At 40.9% G+C, this 12,316-nt stretch overlaps 1 protein-coding gene across 3 annotated transcripts in view; it reads left to right on the top strand.

Annotated features, from left to right (window-relative positions):
- Positions 1 to 8,828, top strand: part of osbpl1a (oxysterol binding protein-like 1A) — a 203,802-nt gene extending 194,974 nt beyond the window's left edge. For all 3 annotated transcript variants that reach the window (XM_048529335.2, XM_048529336.2, XM_059646272.1), the window contains one exon: positions 6,995 to 8,828. In XM_048529335.2, the coding sequence (XP_048385292.2) occupies positions 6,995 to 7,097 (103 nt within the window). In that variant the 3' untranslated portion in view covers positions 7,098 to 8,828. The remainder of the gene's footprint in view (positions 1 to 6,994) is intronic.
- The last annotated feature ends 3,488 nt before the right edge of the window (positions 8,829 to 12,316 follow it).

The following is a 12,316-nucleotide window of genomic DNA, read 5'->3' on the forward strand; positions in this document are numbered from 1 at the left end:
TTTTAAATACATCTGTACTTTTCCTCAACTCAACCTAGTTTGTCTAACTAAGTGTATGTAACCATGAGAAAGTTAATAACGGTGGACTCGGCCAGTGGTGCTATTTGTTTGGATAACGGGCACATCTTTGTGTAGCATCTGCAGCAGTAATTTGACATGGTGGTGGTTATTCTTGAACATTAACAGCATGTCTCTCTCAGTTGCTCATAACACTCCAAATATTAGGGTGGTTCCTCCTTCACCTCAATTCGTCTCCATTCTGGGAAGCTCCTTGGAGCAATTCTCAGTCAAAAGCAGTCTTGATGTGATCAGTAGTTTCAATTGCCTCTCCCACCCGGCATTCCATTCTTATATCTGTGGCCACGTTAAGCTGTGATGAGACTTCAAACTGAGTGGTAGTGGTGAAAACCAAATATGTCAGGATGGGAATTATTGGCAAGAAGATAAAACACAAAAGATGCTGTAAATCAGGTTAAAACAAAGTTGCTGGAAAAGCTCAGCAGGTCTGGCAGCATCGTGGAGGAGAAAACAGAGTTAATGTTTTGGGTCTGGTTACCCTTCCTCAGAATTGATACGTCAGTTTATATGCAGAAAATAGGGAGGTGGGTGGGGTAGGGAGTAAACGATAGGATAGAGCCCGAAGAGAGAGAAAGACAGTTGGACAGACAAAGGAGTTGCTAACGATTAGGCTGGGAGGGTGAATAGTTGTTAATGGGGACTGTTAGTGACTAACAACAGGGGGTATGTAGTGGCAGGTTATGTGGTAACAAGGCCAGGAGTGTGGGGTGGGGGGGCTGCGTGGGCTGGGGGTAGGAACATAGGACATAGAACATTACAGCATAGTACAGGCCCTTCGGCCCTCGATGTTGTGCCGACCTGTCATACCGATCTGAAGCCCATCTAACCTACGCTATTCCATGTACGTCCATATGCTTATCCAATGGCGACTTAAATGTACTTAAAGTTGGCGAATCTACAACCGTTGCAGGCAAAGCATTCCATTCCCTTACTACTCTGAGTAAAGAAACTACCTCTGACATCTGTCCTATATCTTTCACCCCTCAATTTAAAGCTATGCCCCCTCGTGCTTGCCGTCACCATCCTGGGAAAAAGGCTCTCCCTATCCACCCTATCTAACCCTCTGATTATTTTATATGTTTCAATTAAGTCACCTCTCAACCTTCTTCTCTCTAATGAAAACAGCCTCAAGTCCCTCAGCCTTTCCTCGTAAGACCTTCCCTCCATACCAGGCAACATCCTAGCAAATCTCCTCTGCACCCTTTCCAAAGCTTCCACATCCTTCTTATAATGCGGTGACCAGAACTGTACACAATACTCCAAGTGCGGCCGCACCAGAGTTTTGTACAGCTTCACCATAACCTCTTGGTTCCGGAACTCGATCCCTCTATTAATAAAAGATAAAACACTGTATGCTTTTTTAACAGCCCTGTCAACCTGGGTGGCAACTTTCAAGGAGAGTTTAGGCCCTTAAATGATTGAACTCAATATTGAGTCCGGAGGGCTGTAGGGTCCCCAAGCAGAAAATGAGGTGGTGTTCCTCCAGCTTGTGCTGGGCTTCACTGAAACACTGGAGCAAGCTGGAGACAGAGATGTTGGCCAGGGAGCAAGGTGGTGCGTTGAAGTGGCGGGCAACAGGTAATTCAGGGTCTTTTTTGAGAGCAGAATGTAGATGTTCTGCGAAGCGTTTGCCAAGTCCACGCTTCATTTCTCCAGTGCAGAGGAGACACATTGTGAGCAGATTACTGGTCTGACGTGGTCTCCTCTACATTGGGGAAACGAAACGAAGACGTGGCGACTGCTTCACAGAACATCTACATTCTGCTCGCAAAAAGACCCTGAACTAACTGTTGCCTCCCACTTGAATGCACCACCTTGTTTCCTGGCCAACATTTCTGTCTCCTGCTTGCTGCAGTGTTCCAGTGAAGCCCAACGCAAACTGGAGGAACAACACCACATTTTCTGCTTGGGGACTCTACAGTCCTCCAAACTCAATATTGAGTTCAATAATTTTAGGGCCTAAACTCTCCCATGTCCCAGCCCCCAGTCCCCCACCCCACACAGGCCTTGTTACCACATAGCCTGTCACTGTACACCCCCTGTTGTTAGTCACTAACAGTCCCCATTAACAACTACTCACCCTCCAAGCCTGATCGTTAGCAACTCCTTTGTCTGTCCAGCTGTCTTTCTCTCTCTTTGGGCTCTATCCTATCGTTTACTCCCAACCCTACCCACTTCCCTGTTTTCTGCATATAAACTTATGTTTTCCCAGCCACCATCAGTTTTGACAAAGTGTCTCTGGACCTGAAATGTTAACTCTGTTTTCTCCTCCACAGATGCTGCCAGGCCTGCTGAGCTTTTCCAGCAATTTCTGTTTTTGTTAATGGCAAGAAGATGTGGCTTGATGTCATCTTTAATAATTGTTTCAATACTTCTGACGACTGACTAAGGGGTTGCTAGTAGCACAATAATTAGCTGAATTATATTTTTTGAGTTTTCTAGTCGTATCTAGGCATTTTGCGTATCACTGGAAAGATATCAAGTGGATTTGCCCAGTGTTTTTGGTCAAAGTAGCATTCAGACACTTCACACTTAGGTCTTGCACTTGTGCTGGACTGCAGCATACTCTGACATGTCCATGGATTGCCTTCTCCCATCTAGTATCTAATTGCTGCCATATGGTTAGATATGAAGCTTTGTTCTGATACAATAGTTTGGAACAATGTAGCCCTGTATCATAATTGTAGAACTGTTACAATGCAGAAGATGGACATTTGGTTTATCATGCTTACACTAGTTCCTCATCCCTGGATCCACTCTGCAGCCTTTTGAAAATTTGATCCTTAGATGTGAATGGTGTTCACAAATGCTCTATAATTATCCTTGAGATGCTGGTGATGGTTGTGAGCCATCTATTTTAATTGTTAGAACTCTAATGCCTGCAGGGAAGGAGACTGGTGACATTGAAGGAACAGTGATGTAGTTCCTTCCAGAAGACTTGGGAACAGAGTAGGCCATTTATCCGCTTCAGTTTGCTTTGCCATTCCATGGCTGACCAGATAATCCTGAAATCCACTTTAATGCCTTGTCTGCTTTCCCTTACTGGTTAAAAAAATCAGTCTGTCTCAGCCATGAATATACTCAACAATCCAGCCTCGACAGTCTTCTGCAGTAAATAATTCCACAGATTCACTACACTCTAAAAGAAAAGATTCCTCCTCATCACCATTTAGAATGGGTGAACCTTTATTCTGAGACAATGCCCTTGCTAAGTGAGTGCCTCCTGATATCACTATTGATCACTTTACTGATGATTTAGAATAGACTGATGGGGTGGTAATTGGCCAGGTTAGATTTGTCCTTTTTGTGTATAGGACGCGCCTATCAGTATTCCGCATTGTAGATGCCAGTGTTGTAGCTGTACTGGAATAGCTTGGCTTGGGGTGTGTTAAGTTCTGGAACACATGTCTTCTATACTATTGCCATAATATTGTTAGGTTCCCACTGTCTTTGCAGTATCCAATTCCTATAATTGTTTCTTGATGTCATGTGGAGTGAATAATCTAATGAAGACTGATATCTGTGATGGTGGAGACCTTTGGACGAGGTCGAGATGAATCATCCACTCGGCACTTGTCTGGAGATTGCTGCAAATGCCTGATTCTTACCTTCTGCCTCCTATATTTTCCCTTATTCCATATGGTTAGCTTTTCCCATTAACCTCTGACTTGGACATCATAAAAAGTCTTCTGAAAATCCAAGTACTCCCATCCACTGGTTCTCCCTTATCTATTCCACTGGTAACATCCTGAGAAAATGCCAGTAGATTTGTTGAGCATGATTTGCCTTTCATAAATCTAATTAGACTTTGCCCAATTCTGTACTGCTTTCCAAATTTTCTGCTATCATGTATTTTGCAGTAGACTGTCGTAATTTCCCCTTTAGTAACAGAATAAAATCCCTACAGTATGGAAACAGGCCATTCAACCCAACAATTCCTCTACCCATCCCCCTATCCTATCCCTGTAACCCTGCATTTCCCATGGTTATCGCACGTAACATGAACACTGAGTAATTTAGTATGGTTAATCTGCTGAACCTGTACATCTTTGGACTATAGGAAGAAACTGGAGCTGGTTCATTAAATATTTTAAAAACAGTCTGTTTATAAACTGAATGAACAAGAAATAAAGTACCGTATCTTCCAAGTACAACAATATACAACACTTAATGAGATATTGAAGTGAAAAAGAATACTTTCTACTTTCTGTACCTAACTGAATTGTTTAAATACAACTGTACTACTTACATGACAGCTGCACTAGATGATTTCAGACAAGGCCTTTTAAAGGTCCGGAATTTATCTGAAGTAGAACACCATCTCTTATGCTCTGTTATCAGCTAGTGCAGCCAGCCTGTTGTTCTCCTGAGTTGGAATGTCTTTATTACACAGACCTAGCAATCGCAGCAATTGGAAAACCCTATAATTCACAACCACAAAAATCAGAGTGCAAAGTCAGTGTTATGACTGAAACTGTCAGCTGCTTTCTATAGAAATGTGATTTCATTTCAGTGTGGTACATAAACACTTTACATTGGTCGTTACTCAATGAATTCTCTCTCAGTTGTATGTTGTGACTTCATTTTTCTGGTTTGAAAATCTGACAGGCATGCCCAGACTCGCAATCTTCCATGGTGCATTCTTTATTGTAGAATTGTAATCGATTTATTAATATTTGATTTGTGAAATAAATTTTACTTCAGTCAAACATTTTGTTGAGTCGTAGTGTATAAATACTTGAAGAATGCTGCATATCTTTTGCTAACTAAATCCAACACCCTTAGGACAGCGGTGTCCAACCTTTTAATTGTGTGGCAGGAGGTCATGGGCCGATAAGCACATTCTAAACCAGTAAATGGATTGCGTACGATTACACAATAGGTGCACAATTTAGGGCTTTCTTGTTCCCTTAATTTCCCTTAAGTATGCTTCATCTGGAGATCTGATAGCGAGGTGATTGCTAATAGGTATGAAAATATGCCACCTTCCCCCCCCCCCCCCCCCCCCACCACTGGGTGCAAATCCATCAGTCCTGGAGTAGCCTTTTACCATAGTCCTACAGCGTGGAAACAGTCTGTTCAGCCCAAATTGGTTCATGCTGACCAAAACGTCCATCCATGCTAGCTCTATTTCCCTGCACTTGGCCTATAGCCTTATAAGCCTCTCCTATCCGTGTATTTTTCCAAATGCCTTTTATGTGTTGTTAACGTACCCACCTCAACCACGTACCCTGGTAGCTTATTTCATATACATAACACCCTCTGTGTAAAAATATTGTCTCTAAGGCTCCCAATTACTTTATCCCCCCCTTACCTTAAACTGATGCCTTCTTGTCCTCTATTCCCCAGCCCTGGGAAAAAGACTGAATGCATTCACCCTATCCATGCCTGTCATGAACTTATACACTTCTTTAAGATTCCTCTCAGTCTCCTGTGCTCTAAAGAAAAAAAGTCCTCGCTTGTCCAACCTCTCCCTGTAACTCAATCCCTTGAGTCCAGGCAACATCCTTGTAAATTTCGTCTGTACGCTTTCCAATTTAATAACATGCTTCCTATAGCAAGATGACCAAAACTGAACGCAATACTCCAAGCGCGGCCTCACCAATGTCCTGTACAACTGCAACATAACTTCCCAACTTCTTTACTCAGTGCCCTGTCTGATGAAGGCCATTGAACTAAAAGCCACCTTCCTTGCCCTATCTAACTATGACTCTACTCTGAGAGCCGTGCGCCTGAATTCCAAGGTCCCTCTCTTCCACTATACTTCTTAAGGCCCTCCCATTCGCCTGAAACTCCTACCTGGATTTGACTTTCCAAAATGCAATACCTCACACATCTATATTAAGCTCCATTTGCCATCTTTTGGCCCACTTACCCAGCTGATGAAGATCCTGTTGCAATTTCTGATGACCTTCCTCACTGTCCGCAGTACTGTCTGTTTTAGTTTCAGTTGCAAACTTAAGAATGCACAAGGCAATAATTATTATTGAAATCAGCATGGGCCCAGCACCAACCATTGAGGCACACCATTAGTCACAGGTGTCCAGTCCGACAAGCATCTTTCCACTATTACCCTCTGCATCCTACTATCAAGCAAATTGTGTGTCCAATCTGCCAGCTCTTGCTGGATTCTGTGTGATCTAACCTTCCAGAGCAGCCTATAATGTGGAACCTTATCAAAGGCCTAATTAAGAGGCTTATATCATACATTCTGAAATTCATACAGACTACATCTACCACTCTGTTCCTCATCAACCTTCCTGGTCACCTTATCAAATAAATTTGTTGGAATTCTCAGACATGATCTCCCACTCACAAAGCCATGCTGACTACTCGTAATCAAAGCCTGTCCTTCTAAATGCATGTGGATCATATCCCTCAGAATTTTCTCAGGCAACTTAGTACCACAGGTGAAAACCACAAGACCTGCGGACGCTGTAAATCGGGAACATACACAAAGCTGCTCAAAAAGCTCAGGAGATCTAGCAGCATCAGAACTGAGGAAGAGTCGTCAGACCCGAAATGTTAATTCCGTGTCTTCCTTCACAGATGCTGCCAGACCAGCTGAGCTTTGTTTTTGTCGCTACCACAGATGTTAGGTTTTGGGACTCAATCAGTAAAATTTGCACAGAAGCTTGCAAGGGGCTTTATATCCCCATTGAGAGCTCAAGGGTTACATTTGCCCTGTTGGACACTTCTGTTTTAGGGTATATTCTTTGAAAATGCTTTCTAATAATACTGTGCTCTTATATGAGCTCCAGCTCTATTAAAGGTATGTAAATGTTTATCAATTACTTATTCTGTACAATGAATTTGATTGAAGTATGTGGTATGAGTCCCAAAATGCAGTTACATTTTTTTGTGAATAATATTGAATAACAACTGATCATATTTTTTAAATGTGATTTGTTACCAGGTGGTTCCATCAAGGACCCAACCCCTACACTGGTGCATCAGACTGGTTGTACTCAGGAGGCTATTGGGATAGGAATTATTCCCACTGCAGTGATATTTATTAAGTCAGATGGGAGAAATAGTCAGCCAGCACTTCTGACTGCTATGAGCAAACTTCAGGGCATAGATTATTTTGTGATGTTTTCAAAAAAAAACAGCAAAACCTCAACCAATGTAAATTTATTTCTGTTTGGTCTCCTCTAATAAGAAAGTTCTTTGAGAGCTTTCATGTTAGATACTGCCAAGAATGTATGATATAAGCCTCTTAATTAGAATACCACTTTGATAAAGATATTTTTTCTCTCTTCCATTTGTTGCACATTTGTTGAAACATTTTTTGGAAGTGCTCAGCAATGGAACTCTTTACCCACCTCTGGCCATTTACTTGTAAGGCAGTAGTGGGCATAAAACCAGGCCATTGTATTCCTTAAGTTGGTCGATGGTACGGCACTAAGCTAAGCAATTTGCACTGGAAATAAGTGGGGATAACACCAGCAGTTGAATTCCTACAAAGCATTTATTGTACAGCACTAAGATAAGCTATTTCTACACAATCATGCTATCCTTAATTTATTTGTTTCTCAAAAACCTAATCATTTATCACTGTTACAGTATTTTAAACTATAAGCAAGTTTTGTTTAGATCCATTATAGAACTCGATAAGAATTGTGCCTATAAAATGGCAATTTCTATCTATTCTGTTTTATGAACAGTCTTTGGCCCCATTCAAATCCACAGGAATTGCATAAAGTATCCATTAGTTGAGAATATATTTTCAATGCACTTTGTATCCTTAGAGTATATGTTCACTTTCAATTTCAGGTTACCACTGAGCAGAAATGTCTCTGTCAGAAATGTGTTTAGGAAGAGAGTTTTGACTCTTATGCAACATATTTCATCCTAATAGTGTCATTGGTGATCTTAATACCAGGCTTTTTGTTATGTCTATTTAATGTGTCTGTGTTGCATTGACTTGTCGTGTGTTTTTTTTCACATGATTAGTTTTGTTCTGGAGTTTGAAAGTCACAGCTAGCTTTGTCAACCTTGTTTGGAAAAACTGTATAGCTAAAAGTGTAAAGCAAATTCTGTAATTATTTGTACAGTACATCAGAGCTTTAGTTCAAGAAATCTGGAAATTTAACAAAAAAAAGTTGACTATATTGAAGCTGCAATATTTGAAGTTGTGATCAGCTGTACTAAGAGTTTACCAATTGTGAAAAACAATTACATTGTAAATACTGAATTCTAGTCACTTAAGATTTGTAATTTATCTGGCCTTCGCAAAATTATATTAACTGATTAATTATTAACTTTTCTACTCCAGGTGTGACACTTGCCGCTCTGTACCTACTGGTACCGGCAATGGGAGTAGTTTTCTGTTCATGTGCATAAGCTCAAATGTGAAAATGCTGGAATTCATTAAACAAATTCTCATGAATCTTAGATGCATTTAAATCATATTTTGCAATTATGACACACTTTGAAATTATTTTGGATTCAGTTAAATTCCTGATTGGATTGAAAGCACATTTGGTATTTCGCTGTTTCCAGTTGGAATGTCTTCATCTCTTAATTTCTCCAAAGCTTCAATTTGAAATCCTTCTCTTACATCTTAGCTCTGCTGTTACTAATTGTCAATGGTGGTGTGTGTATTGCACAGAACTTAAAAAATAAGTCTGTATTTTGAGGTATATATTGCATATCTTAGAAGTAATGGAAAAGCAACACTAAGTTAGATTTTTAATACGGATTTGTCATTTAATACAAGAATACTGAATGTTGTAATGCTGCTAAATAAAGGCTTTACAAAATGTATAGATATAAATCATTGTCTTTGTATAATATTCAAGTATAATGATAGAAGAGAGGATAAAATGTTCTGTGGTGAGCTTATCAGCTACCTAGATCGTTGCCACTGTACGCATATGACATTGCAGGAGTTGGTGATTTTGGAGTGTTGAAGCCTCCTAGCCAACTTGGACGTATGTCAAATATTCTCGCTACACTCAGACTACTTTCCTTTACGTAGTTTGTTAACTAACAACCTCATACAGATGGTGAAAATAACAAATGCTGGAGATCACAGCAAGTCAGGTAGCATCCATGGAGAGAGAATAAGCTAACGTTTCGAGTCTGTTCATGGTTGCTGCCTGACCTCTGACATCCAGCATTTGTTGTTTTCAGTACAGATTTCAGGATTTGCACTAATTTACTCTTACTCATACTGATGGTGTTGCTGGGTAGCAACAGCCATAATATGATAAATTATGAATTGGAAAGGAAAGAGGAACTCTGGTGAAAATCAGGATCACCATGGAGATGTGGTACTGAGTAAATAGTTGGAGTTGTGGGCTTCCAAGTGGCTGGGTCCTGATGGAATTCATCCTAGGGTCTCTTGGAATTAGGCTATGGAATGTAGGAGCAGAAGCAGGCCTTTCAGCCATCAAGTAGGCCAGGAAGATAATATTTGAGAAAGTGTACAGGATACTTGCCTTTATTAGCTGAGGCTTCGAATTGATTGATTTTATTGACACTTGTACTCAAATACAGTGAAAAGCTTTATTTACGAGCGGTACAGCACAGCAAGTGAAGGATATACACACCAAAAAGACTTGGAGGCATGCAGATTACATTACAGGCTACATTATTTGAGACTAGAGTCCATTCAACAATCGGATAACAGCCAGGAAGAAGCTGCTCCTGAACTTGTTTGTGTGTGCGTTCATACTTCTGTATCTTCTGCCTGATGTAAGAGGTTGCAGGAGGTCATTATCAGGGTGCAATCAGTCTTTGATGAAGTTGGTTGCCTTTCCGCAGCAGCGAGTCATGTAAATAGAGTCTATGGACAGAAGATTGTCTTCCGTGATGGTCTGGACTGTGCAAACCACCTTTTGTAGTTTCTTGGGGTCCGGGGCAGAGCAGTTGCCATACTCGGCTAATATATACTTGGGCAATTTGCTTTCAATGGTGCATCTGTACAAGTTGGTGAGGGACCTTATAGACATGCCAAATTTCCTGAGCTGCCTGAGGAAGAAGAGGCATTGTTGTGCCTTCTTGACTGTTGCATCTATGTGGGAAGTCCAGCACAGGTCGTCCGTTATTGTCACTCTGAGGAACTTGATGCTCTTCACTCTCTCAACCTCAGTTCCATTGATGTAAATGGTGGTGTGTTCTCCTCCTTTCTTTCTGAAGTCAATGATGAGTTCTTTAGTTTTGCTGACATTGAGAGACAGATTGTTTTCATTGCTCCATGTCACTAAGCCCTCTATCATTCTGTATTTTGACTCGTCGTCCTTAGATAACCGTCTCACTACGATGGTGTCGTCAGCGAATTTGTAGATGGCATTCATTCAGAATTTGGCAACACAGTTGTAGGTGTATAGGGAACACAGTATGGGACTGAGAATGCATCTTTAGATGGCTCCAGTGTTGAGCGTTATTGTGGAGGAAGTGCAGTTACCTATCCTCACTGATTGCAGTCTGTTGTACAGGAAACTGAAGATCCAGTTGCAGAGAGCAGAACCAACAGCAAGATCATGGAGTTTTGAGTTCAGTCTGGAGGGACTAATGGTGTTGAAGGCAGAGCTGTAGTCACTGAGCAGGAGTCTGACGTAGGTATTTTTGTTGTCTAGATGTTCCAGGGATTGAGTGCAGGACGAGGGATATGGTATTCGCTGTGGACCTGTTTATGTCGGTAGACAAACTGTAGGGGATCAAAGCAGGTTGGGAGACTGGGAGTTGATGTGACCCATGACCGGCCCTGTCGAAGCACTTCATGATTATTGAAGTTAGAGCTGTTGGGTGGTAATCAATAAGACTTATCAAATGTGTCTCTTGAATTTCACAGACTTAAAAGAAAGTTTCAGTAGTTTATTTTGTGCTTGATATCATGTTGACCTCTTATGATGGAATTTGTTAGTCATTGCTTTGATCCCACACGACAGAAAAATATCTGAAAATTTTAATATCACTTGGACTTTCTGTGATTATAGACAAAGTGATAACTTGCACTCTGGCTAAATCAACACCTAGGTGTAAGTCAACTCTTCAAGTAATTTCTGAACAACTCCTCCAACTGTTTCAGACATCATTACACTCTACTTTGTACGAAGGAATGGGAGCATACTCTCAATTTATCCTGTGTATTAAAACTTTGGCTTTCAATACACCCTGGAGAAAATTTTCAGCATCTTTCTATCAAACTGGTTTTGTAGCTCCTGAATCCCTTAATGTTTTTAGCTGTATGATTTGAAGAAAAATGCTTTTTTAATTCATTCATGGCATGCAGCAGCATTTATTGCCCATTCATGGTTGCCCTTGTGGGGAGCTGCTTTCTTTAACTGCTTCATCCACTTCCGAATGGTTTGATGTTTCACTTGGTTTGGGAGGTATTCATGTCCTTCAGTGTTCTCATTTATATGTTGGTGGTGGAGGAAAGTGAATGTTTGGATGTGGTGCCAATCAAGCAGGCTGCTTGGTCCTGGAAGTTGTCAAGCAGCTTGAGTGTTGTTAGAGCTGCACCCATTCAAGCAAGTGGGGGAGTATTTGATCAGATTCCTAACTCTGCCTTATAGATTGTGGACAGGCTTTTTGGGAGTAGGAGATGAGTTACACATTGCAGAATTCCTAGCCTCTGACCTACAACCTTCATAAGTAGCTCATACAGCACTAATCATAAGTCAAATCCTGAAGGACATGAATACCTCCCAAACAAAAACACCCAGATAACATACCTCTCCTCAATGTATCAGTGTCTGAAGCTTTGACTAATGCAGTGACTGCCATAGATACAGGGATCCACCAGCTCTCACATGCTACAGTTGCAACACATTGCCTGCCTTGCCATCAAAATTGCATTTTGTTTAACTATTAGGGTTTCATACTTTTGAACCATCATTCAACTATAATGTATAACATTAGATTGTTTGACCAGAAGCTATTAATTAAATACAGTGTTTATTTATTCCTAATTCCAGTGCAAATAATACACCAACTTACAGGGATAAAATAGAAATCTTAACAAATCAGCTCCCTGCTCGTCAGATCTCAGGTCTTGCTCTCTCATTTAGGCTGCATGTTGGCTTGTAAAAGACCAGAATAGCAGCTTCTCTCTCACTGTCAAACTCCCTCCCTCCCTCACTCATTAAAATCCTGAGTTTGGTACATGGTCAGAATTGTTCACCATCAAGCTTCCCTCTGTTCATTCGGAAAATCCACCTTTTATTTAAAAACAGTAGCAAGTAAACCCTAGCTGACCAGGCAATGAGTCCTAGCTAGCCACCTA

This window comes from Stegostoma tigrinum, chromosome 5 (genome assembly GCF_030684315.1).
Source record: "Stegostoma tigrinum isolate sSteTig4 chromosome 5, sSteTig4.hap1, whole genome shotgun sequence".
NCBI classification, from domain to species: domain Eukaryota; kingdom Metazoa; phylum Chordata; class Chondrichthyes; order Orectolobiformes; family Stegostomatidae; genus Stegostoma; species Stegostoma tigrinum.